The following is a 19,727-nucleotide window of genomic DNA, read 5'->3' on the forward strand; positions in this document are numbered from 1 at the left end:
GTTCTGTTAAAATATCCCACTTCTAGTGAGTTATATGAACAGCAGTTGACACTAAGCTAATACAATCCCAGGGTAGTAATATTCCTACTGGAAAATATTTCAAAATAGGGGCAGATTAGAGATGTTTTGCTGTTGAATCAGTATTTTATAATGCATTTCACAACTGATAAAATATATACAAATTCCAACCCAGAAGATAAATTTGTTCCTATGATTAGTTCTCACATAGAGTTTTAAACTGCATTGTGTCTACAATATCATTAACTACTTAAATTGGTCTCTTTTCACTAAAAGTTGTAGAAACCCATGGGAGTCGCGCTGACTCAAAGGAGTGAAAGTGGAATGTTCAGAAGCACAGTGAGCTTCAGCTATGGTTAGATTTGAGGCCCGAACAATATAACAAGGATTCTATCTTCCTTTATGCAACACTAGGCAGATGACCACATGCTCCCAGATGCAGAATCACCCAACAAAAAGGAATCATCTTCCCAGGAAGTTCTCCAGAAAAGACCAAGGGAAACTCACTGACCTGGCTTGAGTCGAATGGCTTGCCACAGCCAATCAGACCTTAATATTGATGGCTTCAAGGAAGAGGAAAACAGGTTACACACAACAAGGGCAGCTGCACATAAAATATGTGTAGTGGATTCCTCATGAATGAATTTCTGTAGAAGAAGAAAGGGGGAAAATACAGAACAGGAAGAGAGAAGATGCTCATGCCATCATTCCCATCAGGGCATGCAACTGAAGGAATACTGGCCCTGGCTCTATTTTTTGGATAACAAAGACACCTAATTCCTAAATGAGGGGAAAACAGAGATGGTATGCCATTTTCATTATAAATCAGAAACTTTTCTTCTTTCTCAACCCAATGGAAATCACCAACAACCTATTACTTGACTCATAAGAGTATTATATTAATATATTTAATAGAATTATTTTCAAATTCAATAGCAGAAAAACATACAAAGCCTTGTCTGTAATATTTTTTGTGATAAAACTAGACTGGGAGGCACAGACTCACAGCATCTCTTAGTAATGAACAGAGACATGATGTGGGCTAAGCCTGATGCCTTGATTTCAGGCTCTGGAGCTACGTGATAGAAGGGGAAAATCGGTACCTGACGTTTCCCTTGGACTTGCACAGGCCAACTGCAGCACATACATGTTCACACACACAAATGAAAGAAATAACTACTAGAAACAAAAAAAGAGACACTATATGCAAATAATTCCCTTGTATCATATTCTGTGAGTGCATTGTAAGTTTTCAGCTTCTACTCAGATCCACCGGCTAGAGTTTGATGGCACTTGTATAAAGATTCAAAGCTGTGATCTTATCCATTATGTCGTAGGCACCAATCATATTTAGTCCCCGAACAAGTTGGTCTCTTAAGGCCGTAGCTGTGAGTAACACGTTCTGATCTGCTTTCCACTTAACAAAGGCTTGGTAGATTCTTTCATTTAACAATGGAGTAGTACTGTGAAAATTTAAATAACAATTATTTTAATTACCAGCCATGAACATTACTTTAAGCTCCTTAAAGGTTGTCTAAGTTTTCAAATTAATTTTCCATATTTATGTGAGACTACATTTAGCTGAAAACAGTATACATGAACATTTACAATGAGCCTGACACACAGAAGCAAACATTATAAAAAAGCTTACATTTCAACTTACATTCAACTATTAAGACAATAATCACTGTGGGTTATTTACTATAACCCAATGCAATACAATGCATACTTTATGGCTTGGTCTCACTTAATCCTCACGGCAGGAAGAAACTGGAGCAGAGAGAAAGAAAAGGACACGCTGAAGACCAGGAAGCCAGCTGGACTACAAGCCCAGCAGCTCATCTCACATAGCCCTTCATCGCCATTACATGGTATGGTTGCCCAGCAAGGATGGCAAATATGGGACAGGCGAAAGGCCACCGTCTGTAGTAGAGTTTACGTTAATGTAAATATTTCAAGACTCTCATATCGAGGTCATATAAACGCAGGGGTGAACATGCATTCATACCAAATGCCATTCATACTTACTTCCTTACAGAGCTGATGCTTTCTGAGCTTTTCATGTTTAGTTTTTGTTGCAAAAATTCAAAGTTTATTTCACTGATATTGTTGGCCACTACGTTGAATATCTTCTCTAAGATTTTCTCTACATTTGAACATAGAAGAAACATTATTTATTTTGAAAAAAAAAAGATACTTTGAGTTAATATTTAGTTTTCTTCTGTGTTTTTATCAAACATATATGTCGAATAAAATTGAAAATGACAATGTAGAGCTGAACTGTCTTCAGTTTGTGCTCCCCATCCTGTTACTTCTAGAATCTAAGGAGACCTACAGCCTAAAATGGCTGCTTTAAAAGCATCTTAAAGCAACTTGATAGTGATCTCCAAATTCTTTACTTTTTTCTGGATTTGAAATGAATTTGATTCCTTCCTTCAATTCTGGCTGTTTTATATTAACTACTTTGAGAAACTAGCATCTGTTGTAAGTATGGCATATAGGTGCATATTCATATTAAAATACTTTATTATTTAGTTATTTTTTTAATTTACTTAAGGCTAGGCATGGTAGCATATGTCTTTAATTCCAACACTTGGGAAGGCAGAGGAAGGCAATCTCTGTGAGTTCGAGGCTAGCCTGCTCTACATAATGAGTTCCAGGACAACCAGGACTACATAGAAAGACCATATCTCAAATATATATATATATATAAAAGAGTATGTTTGGGGGGGGCAGGTGCATGTGAGTATAGGTACCCACAGAGGCCAAAAGTATTAATCAGATCCTCTGGGGTTGGGATTTCAGGCAGTTGTGAGCTAACCAACATGGGTGCTGGGGACTGAACTCAGAATCTCTGCAAGAGCAGCATATGCCCTTAACCACGGAGCCATCTTTTCAAACCCATTAGTGCCTTTTAAAATAATAAATCTTCTAGATAGTGCTATGTAGATATGTCTTTGTTGGCCAGAGCTTCTAGAAAGTGTAATCTAAAGTCACCTTTGTTAACTAGAACACTATGAGAATTTTCAAGAATTAAGGATCTCCCATGCTCCATATCTCAAAAACATTATGGCCTTTTCATTTTGAGAAATTGTATATACACTGTTAATTCCTCAGACTAGATTTCATGCTAATGATAAAAAGAAAATAGAATTGCTTAATAAAATGCTCAGAAGGGACTCTGTGATCCTTGTTAACTTCGGAATAAATATGTTTCCCAGGCTACTTCTCCCAGCTTCATCAAGGATCAAAATTGCAGGGTAAAGTCTCCTTAAAGCATACAGAGATGTGGTAAGTTTCCAGATTGCTCTCTTCCTCCAATCTGTGAGATGCTGTCATTGCTACTGCACTTTCTCCGTCAAAAGTAGAGCAGCAAGAATGGTATTTCTTTGAGAACTGGAGAAACAGAGCTTTAGCATGGAGGTTCAGTCCTGTAACTCAACCACCTTTCTCTAAGGTACTATCCACAATAGAAATACCACGTAGACACTTGGAACTCTGAGACCCCTATTTTATAGAAAAATTACCTTTGAGTGTAGTAATTAGCATAGTCAGCCTACAGTGAGTTAAAGGAGACAGCCACTGGGACTTAATTTTTTCTCAAGTTTCTTATTGATAGAAGAGGCTCAAATCTTAGGAAAGCTTCTACATGGCAGCCATGTGCATAGTGTATAGTGTGGCTTACAAAGGACAGTACTTTTTACTACAGCTTTGTCATTAGTTTATCCTGGTATATGCTCTTGGTTACGTAGATATGGTACATGGTAAAATGATTGAGGAACAGCTGAAGATGTTCTAATCCCCCCATGATAGCATTGAATAATCAACACAAACAGCTAGCCTTCAGAAAAAGGGAGATAGTTTGTTACTGCCAGCTCAAAGTCTCCAACCAAAGCAAGCTCCCTTATGCACAGATAGCAGAAAATTTATGGAGATAGGTCCTCACTCATCACCCACCGTCTCTTTCATCTGCTCTTTGGAGATACTGTGTGATAGTATGCAGCTGTTTTCCTCTACAGATTTCCATCGGTGGTCTCAACAAAGGATTGTCATCAAAATTTATCTCTTTCAACGACAAAAGACTATAGATAGCACTAGGCAGGGCTGTCAGACTGTTTCCTAGTGAGAACAAAATGGGAAGGAATTACTCCTTTCTGTAAAGTTAAACTGCAGAAACAGAAACTATGCATGCAGAAGTCTACTGTCCTGGAAAGGTGTCCAAGGACACTCACAGTGATGACAGTTCCAAAGTGTCCATTCTAGGAGAGAAAAGGAGGATATATTAAAAACCACTGTGGGTCCTTGGTCTCCTAGCGTGGCAAAATGAAGCCAGAGGATATCTTCTTACAACAACTGGCTTTGCAGAGTAGCTATTATCATTCTTAAAATAAACTTTTTAAAAAGTGAGTTTTATACAAGTGCATCCGGTGTGTCCTAACCCTTTTGTTACCCCTCCCTCCCCTTTGTCTCTTTGTACTCTACAGTGTCCCTTCTTTCACACATGCATGACTTTTTGTATTTATGTAGGAAGCACACATGAGACGAAATACTATTTGTCTGCATGAAACTGACTTAATTCACTTAATATGATCCCCCATTGTGTTCATTTCCTGCAAATGACATGACTTCATTCTTTATGGCTGAAAACCCCTCTGTGTTGAGTATATCTCATATTTTCTTTACCATTGCTTTGTTGTTGGACACCTAGGTGGTTCTGTAAATTTGCTCATGTGAACACCCCTCAATACACATTGATATGCAGGTGTGTCTGTAATGCATTGACTTGGAGTCTTTGTGTAAACACGGGAGATCAGGTTTCAGGTTTCTGAGAAAGCTCCCTGCTGACTTCCATGGCTTCCCTTTTGTCCACATCCTTGCCAGAATTTGTTGTTACTCTTTTTTTTTTTTTTTTTTTTTTTTTTTTTTTTGGTTTTTCGAGACAGGGTTTCTCTGTGTAGCTTTGCGCCTTTCCTGGGACTCACTTGGTAGCCCAGGCTGGCCTCAAACTCAGAGATCCGCCTGACTCTGCCTCCCGAGTGCTGGGATTAAAGGCGTGCGCCACCACCACCCGGCATTACTCTTTTTCTTAATGACTGCCATCCTAGCTGAAATAATTGTAGATTCACAGAAACATTGGAGTTGGTCGTGCTTTAGCGTTGGCCAATGCTGTCTCACACTAGTGTGCTGCTGCCATTCTCTTATTCGTGTATTTTATTTGTGTTAGTTACACATGGAGAAGAAGGCCTGTTACTCTTCCTGAAGAGTGGTATCAAGAAACCAAGATCTGAAGCAGTTCCTGCGGTGTTAGGAGGGCACCTGTCTCGTGCTTGTGAGACCCTGGCTTCCATCCTCACACCACAGACAAAAAGAAGACGGGGGAAAAGAACTCAGTATCCAGGGCTAGTCATTCTGAGAGGCGGGCAGGGAGCAAGAGAGGGAGGGCGGGAGGGAGACAGAGAAGGGCAGAGAAGGGAGGAATACAATACATTATAAAAACTAGAATGATTCATATAAAATATGCATGTGCAGCACATACAAGTCACAATGCATAATACTCAGATCCTGACTTTTCTCACTTGCCACTTGAGAATCACCAACGTTCTTATTCCTCAATGGCCTTGTTCCTTTTGTTAATAAGTATTCCATGACAGATGTCAGTAATTTATTCATTCACTAGATGAAGGAGGCTCTTAAGTTTCTAATTTGAGTGATTATGGATCAAGCCATTCTTTTTTGTTTTGTTTTGTTTTTCAAGACAGGGTTTCTCTGTGTAGCTTTATGCCTTTTCCTGGAACTCACTTGGTAGCCCAGGCTGGCCTCGAACTCATAGAGATCCGCCTGGCTCTGCCTCCCGAGTGCTGGGATTAAAGGCGTGCGCCACCACCGCCCGGCTGGGATAAAGCCATTCTATACATTTACACTTAAGTGAAAAATATAGTTGAAGGTTGACTGATGGGTCATATGGTAAGTGTGAACCTAACTGTATAAGAAATGACCAGTGTTTTGAAACGCTTATACCGTTTTTGCATTCCTGCCGATTTTTTTTTCTTTTTTCTTTTTCTTTCTTTCCTTTTTTTTTTTTTTGGTTTTTCTGAGACAGGGTTTCTCTGTGTAGTTTTTGGTGCCTGTCCTGGATCTCGCTTTGTAGACCAGGCTGGCCTGGAACTCAGAGATCAGTCTGGCTCTGCCTCCCGAGTGCTGGGATTAAAGGCCTGTGCCACTGCCGCCCAGCTCTGTTTTTTTTTCTTTTTCTTCTCCCCCACATTTCAGTGGCTCAGCTTGCCAGGCTTTAGCTCTTCTGCTGGTGACATTGGGTTATAGAGTGAATGTGTGAACTTCCTTTTCTCTAAACTCAACGCCAGCCAGCATCGCTTATGCGTTGCCTCTGTTTGTGTAATTCTGTATAAAGGATCCATTCAACATTTATACCAATTTTGGTTGAGTTGACTTTTTTTTTTTTTTTTTTTTTTGGTTTTTCGAGACAGGGTTTCTCTGTGTAGCTTTGCGCCTTTTCCTGGATCTCGCGCTGTAGACCAGGCTGGCCTCGAACTCACAGAGATCCGCCTGGCTCTGCCTCCCGAGTGCTGGGATTAAAGGCATGCGCCACCACCGCCCGGCGACTTTTTTTTTTTATAGTGTTGGATTAACTCAGAGACTTCCCTATATTAAGCAAGTACATAATTAAACTCTACCATTAAACTGTATTCTCAGCTCTTGATTTCTTTTTGAAATCCCTTTCTCTTCTCTCTCTCCAATCTCTCTCTCTCTCCCCCCCCCCATGGGGGGGCGGGGCGCACACATGCATGTGGAGTGCATGGTTACTTTGTATGTGTACAACAATTACTTTATAAAGTATGTGGTTTTTCTATTTATTCTTTTTTAAAAAACTTCTCTTCCTAAGGCCAGGGTTTCACATTTTGCTGAAATCTAATGTTGGTTATTTAGATTGATTTCTATTTTCATGGACTCACACACCCCAGTCAAGCATCATATTCCCAGTTCTCAGATGCAATGTTAATATGGTAGCTGAGAAATTTTTGTCAATATTTTCTAGTTTTTATCTACAAGTTTTTATACTTTTAGCTTTATGGCTAGATTTGTGACTCATTTGAGTTTTTTTTATGATGCATGGTACAGATGAAAATTTTGTTGAAATTGTTTTTATTTGGTTTTCCTTTGGATTTTTGGACACCTAGCTTATATCATTTATTGACAATATTATTCTCTATTGAATTACTTCTGTGCATTTGTTAAAAGTCAATTGCCAAATGGGCTTGGGTCTATATCTAGACTCTACTTTATCCCACTAATAATCACATTTATTGTCTTGACAATAGCATGCTCTCTTCATTACTGGAACTTTGCAGAAGCCTTGAAATAGGGTTCCATGAATTAACTGCTCCATTCTTTTAAAAGTTGTTGTTTCAGTTATTGTAGTTGCTTTGGCAGTTTATACACATTTAGAATACTTTCTTATTTTATTTGTTTTTTAAAATGTACTGCCGAGATTTTTGTGTTAGAATTCAGTTGAATTTGCATACAAGTTTAGAAAGCATTTACAAACATCCATATTGAGATATCCAGTGTCTAATACTATTTAAAGATTGCATCCATGATTATAGCTCTCTGTAGATCTTTCATATGCTTTGATAGATACTTAGGAGTTTTGTACCATTTAGAATAGTATTTAAACACATTACCTTTTTTGTTTGTTTTAGAGTTTATGTGTATGGAACCAATTCTGGCCTTAAACTTGAGGCAGACTTTCTGCCTCGGCCTCCTGTGTACTAGAACTGCAGGCATGAGCCACCATGCCTTAGAAGAGTGCTTAAAATTCAGTTCTAATCAGTTATAAATAGTATGCAGAACTTTTGTACATTAATAGTGTTAGCATTAACAACTTTTTCAGCGGCCGCCTTGCTACCTCACCTACTGTTGTTACCTGTTGGGGTTTCTACTAGTCAATGTCTCTGTTGTCAGAACCAGCTCGGCCCTCTTGCTTTTGAACTGTACATATACTCTTTTTTGATACAGGAGCTCTCTACATAGTCTTGGCTATCCTGGAACTTACTATGTAGACCAGGCTGCCCTCAAACTCTTACAGATCCATCTGCCCTGGATTAAAATTGTGTGCCAGGACACCTGACCCTTTTTTCTTTCTTTCTTATCTTCTTGAATTAGCTGGGGCTTTTTCCCCTTTCTTTTGTTTGACTGTCCAATCATGAATGGGATTTAATTTATTTTGTCATATGGTATTTGCTTCTTTTAGTATCTGGTGAGAAGTTCATGTTACTTTTCCTTGGCTTATTGATATAGTAAATTACGAGGGGGAAGTTTTTTAATATTAACCCAGTCTTGCATTTCTAGTGTGCATTTCACACATAATTGTGATAGGTTATTTTATATATTGATGGATTTAATTTACTTAATTTGTTGATGAATTTTATATCAATGTTCATGGAAGAAATTAACCCATAAGTTTCTGAAAGTGTTGTACTTGTCTCATTATACTATTGGAAATATCAATGGCCTCATTGTATAAACTGGAGAGTGTTTTAGCCTCAATTTAATTAAAAGTAATTCCTTTTTACCTTTTACTGAAAATAGATTATTTTCTCATACAGTATATCCTGATTATAGTTTCTCCTCCCTCTACTCCTCCCAGTTCCTCCCCACTGCCATCCTCTCCTCTCCAGATCCACTCCCTCAGGCTTATAGGAGATAATAACCAAATAAAATATAATAAGATAAAATAAAACCATCACATCAAAGTTGGGCAAGGCAACCCAACAGAAGGAAAAGAGCCCCAAGAGACAACACAGAGACTCACTTGTTCCCACACTTAAGAGTCCCATAAAAATACTAAGCTGAAAGCTGTAATATATATGCAGAGGACCTGGTATAGACCTGTGTAGGCCCTGTGCTTGCTGTTCAGTCTCTGTGAGTTCATATGAGCCTTGCTCAGTTGATTCAGGGGGCCTTGTTCTCCTGGTGTCCTCCATCCCTTCTGGCTCTTACACTCTAGACAGCTGGAAGTGAGCTTTTGAGGGAGGATATGGAAGTCTAGTGCATTGAGAACTTCCTAAAATCTATGAAGGTGATGACCTCCTAATGATGTCTCCTAATAATGGGGGAGATGGAACCCCAAATGGCCATCTCTTGTCACTAAACAGGGCTACAAGTACCAGGACTGGGTTGCATTCAATTGAGTTGTTGGTCAAGGAGACCCCCAAACAACCAGCTTGTTGCTAAGACAATAGATTGCTCTCTGTAAACTGATAGTGGGGCTCCATTGCTGAGGACAACACCCACACAGCTCATTGAACATGGAGAAGTCAAGATGGTGCCTACATGAAGCCTTCACCCCTATGTTCTAATGTCTTTGGTGCTGGAAGGTACTCTGCAGGCTACTAAAAGAGAAGCATAAACACCAACTCATCCATCCACAAAACCTTTGACCTACAATCTGTCCTGCCTGCAAGATATGCTAGGATAATGGTGGCACAGAACTTGTAGAAGAAGCCAATCGATGTCTGATTTGACTTAAGGTCCACTCCACAAGATATAATCCATACCTGACACTACTTGGGTGTGATCAAGAGCCAGAGATAATCCAGAGGCTTAGGGTAAAACCAAATACCACTGATCTTAATGAAAGTGTCAATAAAATGACTCTTTGTGATATTCTGCTATACTCATAGATCAGTTGCTTTATCAGTCAACATTAGAGAAGCTTCCTCCTGAAGCAGATGGGAATAAATGCAGAAAAACCACAGCCAGAAATCACACACACACACACACACACATACACACACACACAGAGAGAGAGACAGAGACAGAGACAGAGAGAGACAGACACAGACAGACAGTGACAGACAGACACAGACACAGACAGACACAGAGAGAGGTGCCTTGGAATGTACAGCTCCAAATGAGATGTCTCCATCAAATCCTTCCTCTCAAGGAACCCCACAGAAGAGGAGGCAGAAAGAACTGAAAGAGTCAGAGGGGGTAGAGGACACCAGGAAAACAAGGCCCTTTTAAAATAATTCTTAAGTCAACATGTTTCTTTTATAAATATGTCATAGGAACCAGCAGTGAAAACATCTGTAGCTGCAGTTTTGTGTGGAAAAGTTTTAGCTCCAAATTCAGTCGCTTGAATAGATTCAGGATTACCTATTGGTCCTCAGTGAGTCCCTCCTCCTTCTGTTCAACTCACCTTGTTCTCTCTACATTAAATCAGGGCTGGTTTGTGTGATTAGTAGAACAGAGCAGATGTAATATTATTTGGCATCCAAATTAAGTTTACAACCACACTGCTCCTTCTGTCAGCACACTCTGTCTCTCTCTCTCTCCTATGACTCCCTCTGGAAAAAACAGTTTTTGAGTCATGAGCAGGGTTACCCAGCAAAGAACCAAAGGCTGCTTCTACCGGCCATGTAAGGAAACTTGGGAGCAGAGCCACGAGTCTCTGGCTGATGCTCCAGTTTATAGAGTGACTGTAATCTCATACAAGACCCTGAGACAGAAGTCAGTGAAACCAGAGTCCTGCTTCTCACCAGTTTAAGAAGACAAACAACCAAGGATAACCACCATAATAGCTGATGGCTAAAAGTGCTGAGCAATCCATAGACACCAGAAGCCTGATGAAATTCAAGAGTTATGAATAGGAACTCCTTATAATAGGAATAGGAATAGGAAATCCTTATAAAGGAAAGTCACTCAGTTACACATAGTTCAAATCTACTTACATCTGAAAATAGAACCACAAAATTTGCAACAGATATATATGATAAAGGACTGCTATTCAAAATATGCAAAGAAGATTTAACATTTAACAATAACCAAACAACTGAGAAATATTTTAAAGTTCAGAACAGATACCTTACCAAAAGACATAGAGATGGCAAACAAGTATACACACAGACACTTCACCTCATTCATCAACTAAAGCAACAATGATACCACCAGACACCTATTGGAATGGTCAGACCTGGATCACCACCAACAGCAAATACTGCTGAGGTAGAGCAACAGAACCCTCATTGATTACTTGTAGGAATACAAAGTGTTACAGCTATTTCTGGAGATGTTTACTGTTCCGTGGAGCATCTTCACTGTAAATTAATTTTGAACACATTGGTGGTGTCATTTTTGAAGTGCATCTTGGTAGACAACACTTACTTGTGCCTTTATATTTGAAGCACACCTCTCATAGCTATGTCTTTCTCATCCCTTCCAGTAATCTCTGTCTTTTAGTTAGAGTGTTTAACCAACGAATGTTCAATTATAAGCACGCTTGTATTTAAGGACTGAGGCTGTAGCTCAGTGGTAGAGCACTTGCTTAGCAGGTGTGAGGCCCTAACCTCAATCTCCAATCTGCTAAAAAAAATGTGATAGTTGGATTTAGATAAAACATTTTACTACTTGTTTTTCTATTTGTTGTCTTTTAATCCTTTCTGATTACTTGAATCACTTTTCTCTGGCTGCTTTCAAGATTTTTTTTCTTTATCTTTGTTTTCCTACAGTTTTACTAATGGATGAAAGCAGGGTGGTTTTGTGGGACTCATCTGTTTCTTGATTCATGTTCTTAAACATGGGTTTGTTCAGTTTTTCAAAATCTGTTGAGCGGCAGATTGGCAATATGCATTCTTTCCATCTGGATATCATACTGTGGTAAACATATTTATTTTTTCAAGCAACAAATAGATGTGAGGAAAGAGGGACTACTATACACCGCTGGTGGAAATATAAAGTGTACAGCCACCATGGAAATCAGTGGTGCTGGGAGTCCTTAAAAAAGCTAAAACAAAGAAAAGCCATCCATTGAACTAGGAATACTGCTGATACATATGAGGACCCTCAGCTAACACATCATGGTCTGTTAGTGTTTACTGCTGCACTGCTTACAGAAGTTAAGAAATGGAACCCACTGAGACGTCAATCCAGAGATGAATGGATAAGCCAGGGGTACAAGATAGGATCTTATTTAACTATAAAAAGATAAATGAAATTATGATATCTGTAGAAAAATGAATAGTGGAGATCATTATGTCAGTCAAAGTAAGCCAGAGTCAGAATAGCAAGCAATGTCTTCCTTATATGCAGACACTAGATTTAAATTTTAATTACTTTATTATTTTATGTGTATGAGTATTTTGACTGCATGTATGTATATATACCATGTATTTGCTGGTTCCCATGGAGATCAGAAGACGGCATTGGATCCCCTAGCACTGGGGTTGTAGGTATAAGCTGCCATGTGGGTGTTAGGAATCGAACCTGGGTCCTCTACAAGAGCAACAAGTGCTCCTAACTGCAGAGCCAACTCTCCAGCCCCATGACTCTAGATTTAAATGTGTGTGTGCTTGTGTGTGTGTGTGTGTGTGTGTGTGTGTGTGTCTGTGTGTGTCTGTGTACATGTGCATGCATATGCATGTACGTGTGTGTCTGTGATGAAAGTAACAAGAGAACCGTGACGAAGAGGAAAAGATCTTACAGGAGGGGAGAGAGAAGACAAAATAGAGTAACAGAGTAGTAATGGGAGTAGAAAGAGGAGCTGGCAAGAGGAGAGCAGTAGCATGGGGAAGGAGGGGGGCAACAAAAGCAAAGTATAATGCTATTGTGGTGCTTTGAAAGAAAATGGCCCCCAAAGGGAGTGGCACTGTTAGGAGGTGTGGCCTTGGTGGAGGAACTGTGGATTTGGGCTTTGAGCTTTCATATATGCTTAAGCCAAGCCCAGTATCTCAGACCACTTCCTGTTGCCAGCAAGTCAAGATGAAGGACACGCAGCTTCTTCTCCTGCACCATGTCTGCCCATATGCCACCGTGTCCCACCATGATGATAATGGACTAAATCTCTGAAAATGTAAGCCACCTCAAGTAAATGTTTTTCCTTTATAAGTGTCACATGGTCATGGTGTCTCTTCACAGCAATAGAAACCCTAATTAAGGCAGGTATATATGTATGAAATTCCACACGAAAGCTCATTACTTTGTATGCCAAACTTCAAAAAAAAGAGAAAAAAATAAATAGAAATAAAGACATAGCTTGAGGATCCTTTCAGAGCTCTGTTTGGGCAATGTAGACAGTGATACTATTCAAATATTTAATAGTTGCTCTGGTGGAGGGGCTGAGCATCAGAACCAATGCTGCTGTAGACTACAGCTATAATGCTACCAGCAAAACCAGCCAATAGGCTATCTGGGAGGGCAGGAAGTAAAGACAGCACCAAGGCTGTATGTAGACTGTGAAGAGCACTGGGCTGTGTCCCTGAGGAATTGTCTTCCCTGGGTATGATGTGCCCATCTACTTTTCTTTCATTTGCTAGTCTATCTTTTGGGGGCAGAGATGACAGCATCTGTTAAAAACCACTACACTAGGCTCTGTGTTTAAAATTGATCATTCTATCATTACACTCTAAAGCAGTGGTTCTCAACCTGTGGGTCATGACCAAACCATTGAAAAACTCAGATATTTACAGTACCATCAGTAGCAAATTACTGTCATGAAGTAGCAATGGAAATAATTTTATGGTTGGGGTCACCACAACTGTATTAAAGGGTCGCAGCATTAGGAAGATTGAGAACAACTGCTCTAAAGAGTCAATATTATGTCCATTCATTTATTTCCCCAGTCTCAGATAGAAACTGCTTCCGGTCATTGGTACGTCTGTGGTAACATTAACTCTCTTTAGCACTTCTAGAAATGGCCTGCATTCAGACTGGAACTTGGGAGGCAGTGTTGAAACACAGCCTTTCCACTGATCTGCACCACCACAGCTTCTCTTTGGAGCTTGATTGACAGAGTGGGTTTTCAATATTTTCTAATTCTATGTGGAACAACAGAGACATGCCCCAGTCTGAAGAGCAGGTACAATGCCCCTGGCCATTGTGTCTTGATGTTGTCCTAACTCAAGCATCTCCAGGGAATGTACTTCCAGTTGGAAATTCTAGTCTCCGATACAGCAGAAGGCTCTGGAGAATTTTTGTTTGTATTTTGTTTCCTTTTTTTCTCTTTCTTTTCTAATAGTTTGTTTTTTGAGAACTTCATATATAAGTACTGCATCTACATCACACCTACCTCCCCCTCTCCCACTTCCAACTCCTGCCATGTCTTCTCTTCCAAATTCATGATCTCTTCAATTATTATTACACGTGTGTACATGCATGAGCATGGTATAGATGTCTATGTAACCTACTGAGTCCATTTGGCTTTGTTTATATGTTCTGTGTCTATTTGGGGTTGGACAACCTATGTGGGAGTTTGTCCACAGAGAATATAGGTCCCGCTCCTCTCTGTAGTCACTGATAACCTATAGCTTTTCACGCAGTGGTGGGGCCATGTGGAATTTCCCATCTACAGTGAAATGTCAACTAAGTTTGTCATTATGCTGGACAACCATAATGTTTCAAGCAGCCATATCATTAGGAGCTCATGGGTGCAGCTTCTGTCATGCCTAGGAGACACCCTAAGCCTCTGACTCTAAGAGTCTTTCTGCCCCCCTTCCACAGTTTCCCCTAGCCTTGGGTGTAAGTGTTGCATTACAGATGCATCAGCTGGCTTGGGCACCCCACAGTCACTAATTCCTTACATTCTGACCGGTTGTGGGCTTTTGTAATAGTCTCCATCTGTTGCAAAAAGGAGCTGCTTTGACTAGGGTTAGAGCTACATTTATCTGTAGTGAAAGGATAAGTGTTTAGAAAAGAGTCAAATGATATTGGTTTAGGAAACGGGCAAGACTGGACATTCCTCTCTGATAGCCACTGGTAGTTGGATAGGTGTCCAGTACTAGGCATGAGTCTCCTCATGTTGAGTGGGCCTTAAGTCCAATGAGGTAACTGCTAATTACCTCAAAGGTGAAAGCACCACTATTGACCTTTCTGGATATCTTGCTGGTCCAGTCATTCTTGTGTTTCATAAGCTTTACAGCTGGGTAGGACTAGCAGTTCCTCCTCTCCCTTGACAACTTGCATAACACTTTCTGACACTATGAGAGCTAGTTCTCAGGGAGAAGGCTTCCTGGTCCCTTCCAGCTCGACTCTTCCAAGTCCTGTGTCCAAAGTGTGTGGTGTCTTGAGCAATAGTCTTACTTCAAATTCTGGGAAGCAATTAAGGGCGATGGCAATAGTCCACAGTGATGGTTTTGGAATTCTCTTGGGCTCCCCTGACAAATAGCTACAAAAGTTTATATGAGCGAGAATTGTTGAGACCAAGGTTGGATAAAGCACAGGGACAAATAGCCAAACGAATGGAAACACATGAACTATGAACCAATGGCTGAGGGGTCCCCAACTGGATCAGGCCCTCTGGATAAGTGAGACAGTTGATTAGCTTGATCTGTTTGGGAGGCATCCAGGCAGTGGGACCGGGTCCTGTGCTCATTGCATGAGTTGGCTGTTTGAAACCTAGGGCCTATGCAGGATCGCTTGGCTCAGCCTGGGAGGAGGGAACTGGACCTGCCTGGACTGAGTCTACCAGGTTGATCTCAGTCCTCGGGGGAGGCTTTGCCCTGGAGGAGGTGGGAATGGGGGGGTTCGTTGGGGGGAAGGTGAGGGGGGCGGGAGGGGGGAGAACAAGGGAATCCGTGGCTGATATGTAGAACTGAATTGTATTGCAAAATAAAAAAAATTAAAAAAAAAAAGTTGTTTCGTATACCTGGTACTGTTGTTTTCATTAGACAGTCCATGGCTCTTTGGGGGAGCATTATCACCCCAAATAGCATAACTTCATCTAAACTATATATCTATGTATACACATATATTACATGTAATTTTAAGTAAACATAATATATGATCCCTATGTCTTCTTCAAACACCCTTAGCGTTACTTATGCTTCTGCCTCTCTCTGTATTGCCCTTTTTCCCCATTCCTACCTAAAGCTGCCCCCCCCCCATTTCTCCTGTTTCCTTCTGTTTGCATCTCTAGGGCTCTTTTCAAGGCAAGAAACCAGTTCTTCAGCTTTGTGCTCATTTCCTGTAATTGGGAAAAACATTGTGTGCCCCTCTTCCTCTGATGCCAACTTAATGCGCTGTCTGACATTCTCAGCAAAACTGCAGTTTAGCCATCAATGTTCTACTTACAGATTCTACTTATTGCTTATTATGCTTGACACATACCTCTGATGTCTAGGTGCTGTAGAACTTTTAAAGACAGAAAGGATGGTGGAAGAGTACTTATTTGATTGTTGTATGCAAGTAGACTAATCAGACTGCTCAGCTCCCCTATATTTCTTGGAATCTCTTTGATTGCATTGTTCGAGATGTCGAGTGTTTTGAGTTGAGTCATATAACACAGATCTTCTGGAATTCTTGTTAACTGCAAGGACAATTAACAATCATGCTTTTATTAAATCTATAAATATTTGTATCATTACATTTTCCCCCTAAAAACAAGTGGAAGAATAGAGTTTTGTTTTAACCCTTTTCTAAGGAGATACTTTCATCCTGTCACAGATTCTTTGTGACTTCACATCCTAAAAATCCTCAAGCTTTTGTGTAGCACCAAGTACCTCCTGGTCTGATTGGTGCTCCCTAATTAGCCCTGTTGCTTAGAGACCACTTTCTTCCCATGCCCCAGCTCAGTCTACCACCACCCACTCTTGTCTTTCTTGTCTCTCTAAGGCTAATGCTGAAGTTTGTCCAACTACTCAGTCACACTTTATCTTATTCTCAGCACAGAGAGCAAAACATCCACACCCTTACACACATGTATATATCACACACATACACCACACACAACACACACATATACACACAACACACACACCACAAGAACACACACACACACACACAAGAATGAGGATTGATGCATATTAAAGATAAACATCATGCATAAATATGACTATTGAAGAGGTACCCAGTATGCAGAATGATAAGAACTTCAGAGAAATATGTAAGTAAGCAAGACTGTGCAAGACTACTCAAGACTGAGAGCCAAGCTTATGTAGCACGAATAAGATCAGCATAGGTGGGCAGGCCTGTCATTGAATTTCCTTCAAACAAATATTCTTCTTGGAGTTTTCATTTAATTTTCTTTGAGACAGTGTCTCTCTATGTAGGCCTGGCTGTCTTGGAACAGGTTAGCCTCAAACTCCTAGAGATCCACCTTCTGCCTCCAGCCCCCCTGTGCTGGGATTAAAGACATGGACGCCATGCCTGGCTAGATATTCTTTAAATACTTTCTCAGTGTTTATCAGAGAAAGTGAGAGCTCTAGGTGATGGAGCTGCTGTTGAAAGGAGAGTCCTGCTGAGCAACTCCCACTTCGCTCTGGAAGCTCTCTCACTAACCTGACCCATCTTCTTCAGCTGGTCGGTTGTTGATCAACTGTTAAATAAGCTAATCCTTTGGTTATTCTATCTCCATTCCACCCAAGTCATATTTTCAACCACATAGGATATCCTTAAGAAGGATTCTTTTAAAAACTGTTTCACCATCTAAAGACTTTTGAAATGATGTTGTAAAGACTTTAACTGGTGTCTTCAGCAACTACTTTGATCCTGAATTTCCTTCCTCCCTCCTTTCCTTCTTTCCTCTTTCTGTTCTTCATTCCTTCCTTTTTTGGACAGAGTATGTGCTGTGGGATGGTCTGTATGTCAAATGTGCTGCTGATTGGTCAATGAATAAATCACTGATTGGTCAGTGGCCAGGCAGGAAGTATAGGCGGGACTAACAGAGAGGAGAATTGAGAGAACAGGAAGCTGGGTGAGGGAGACACTGCCAGCCGTCATCAGTACAAGGAAGATGTAAAGTACCGGTAAGCCACAAGCCACGTGGCAAGGTATAGATTAATAGAAATGGATTAATTTAAGCTGTAAGAACAGTTAGCAAGAAGCCTGCCACAGCCATACAGTTTGAAACCAATATAAGTCTCTGTGTTTACTTGATCGGGTTTGAGCGGCTTGGGACTGGCGGGTGAGAGAGATTTGTCCTGACTGTGGGCCAGGCAGGAAAACTCTAGCAACAAGTATGACTCTGTATTCCAGGTTTAGCTTGCTATCCTTCCACCTCAGCCTTGTGAGTGTTGGGACTGCAGTCATGTACCACCATGCCCAATAGAACACATTAAGATCCGTCCCCTATGGGACTGGAGAGATTATGCAGCAGTTAAGAGTGCTTGCTGCTCTTGGAAAGGACTCAAGTTTTAATTTCAGTGCCCAAAAGGCAATTCACAACCAGCTTTAATTCCAGTTCCAAGGGATCTGACACCTTCTTCTGGCTTCCATGCGATCCAAGCAGGTTTGAACTTACATATACATTGAAGCAAAACACTCATACACATGAAGTAAGTATTTTAAAAAAGAATCATCTCCTGGAATGAAGTCTGATGACTTTGACAAGGCTTGATAAAACAGAAAAATAAGTCAGCACAGGGAAGGAAGTTGCTGGAGTAAACTGGGCATAAAACACACGATGAACATGGGCAAGGACAGAGAAAATGACATTGGAAATTCCAGGGGAAATTGCCAACTATGAAACTAGAGTGCTAGGGATTATGTGTGTGACGAGTAGGTGTGACAAGGTCAAAGAAGTAGTTAATAAAAAGGAGAGAGTTAGATGTTGTGGAATAGAATATTTGTTTAACTATGTAAAGATGTGTTACATTGGTTTATGTTGTGGAATATTTGTTTAACTAGGTGAAGATGTATTGCATTGGTTTATGTTGTAGAATATTTTTTAACTAGGTAAAGGTGTGTTGCTGTTTCATCTTGCCTGCCTAAGGCACCTGATTAGTCTAATAAAAACCTGAATGTCCAATAGCTAGAGAAAGGAGGGATAGACAGGGCTGGTGGGCAAAGAGAATAAGTAGGAAGAGGAATTTAGGCTAGGGGAAGAAAGGGAAGAAAAGAAGAGAGATGCCAGGGAGATTTCAGGGGCCAGCCAGCAGGAAAGTAGGACATACAGAATGAAAGAAAGGAAAAAAGCCCTGAGGCAAAACATAGATGAAGAGAAACAGGTTAAAGTAAGTTATGAGAGGTAGTGGGACAAGCCTAAACTAAGGCTGAGCATACATAATTACTAATAAGTCTCTGTGCCTTTATTTGGAAGCTGGTTGGTGGCTCAAAGAAAATTCCAACTACAATTAGGGACATAGTCTTGAGGAGTCACAGTTAGGGACATAGTCTAGAGGAGTCACAGTTAGGGACATAGTCTAGAGGAGTCACAGTTAGGGACATAGTCTAGAGGAGTCACAGTTAGGGACATAGTCTAGAGGAGTCACACATCACAGCAAGAGAGAATCTAAGTACTTACTGTAAACTAGTCAAATTAGCTGGTACTTATATTGAAGAACCAAAATGTATGTTTTAATTCAAAAGTAACTTTACTACAACGTGTCTCCCTCTTCATCCCATCTGCGTGGGCCACACATAACTACTGTTGGCACACTTGCTGAAAATGTATTACATAGAAGGTATGACATTATAAAGGCCACATAACTTTGGTTCTGAGCTATAACTCCAGCCATAGATCAGAGAGATTCTTTTTTAGCAAAAAGGAAGATTTTTAAGAATAGATTTTGAGGGATTTTGCTTTGGATAATAATCCAGCATTAAAAATAGTCAGATGATAGCTGTGTTTATTGAGGTCTAAGGTTACAGCAGTAATTTTTTAAAAAGTAAAAAAATATTTCCAAGGCTTGAGGTATAATTTAGTAGCAGAGAACTCACCTACTATGTGAGAGGTGTGGGTCTGATCCCTAGCACCTCAG

At 40.3% G+C, this 19,727-nt stretch overlaps 1 protein-coding gene across 5 annotated transcripts in view; it reads right to left on the bottom strand.

Moving 5' to 3' along the window:
- Positions 1-904: 904 nt before the first annotated feature.
- The window catches only part of Lrrd1 (leucine rich repeats and death domain containing 1), a 28,858-nt gene continuing 10,035 nt past the window's right edge, over positions 905-19,727 (bottom strand). For 3 of the 5 annotated variants that reach the window (XM_052719654.1, XM_052719655.1, XM_052719656.1), the window contains exons 3-6: positions 16,138-16,336; positions 3,976-4,137; positions 2,047-2,164; positions 905-1,481 (exon numbers count right to left, since the gene is read on the bottom strand). In XM_052719654.1, the coding sequence (XP_052575614.1) occupies positions 1,295-1,481; positions 2,047-2,164; positions 3,976-4,137; positions 16,138-16,336 (666 nt within the window). In that variant the 3' untranslated portion in view covers positions 905-1,294. The remainder of the gene's footprint in view (positions 1,482-2,046; positions 2,165-3,975; positions 4,138-16,137; positions 16,337-19,727) is intronic. The other 2 variants (XM_052719657.1, XM_052719659.1) reach the window with 2 other exon arrangements.

Source organism: Peromyscus californicus, unplaced genomic scaffold, assembly GCF_007827085.1.
Source record: "Peromyscus californicus insignis strain IS unplaced genomic scaffold, ASM782708v3 Scaffold_6__1_contigs__length_162567912, whole genome shotgun sequence".
In the NCBI taxonomy this organism is placed as follows: Eukaryota; Metazoa; Chordata; class Mammalia; order Rodentia; family Cricetidae; genus Peromyscus; species Peromyscus californicus.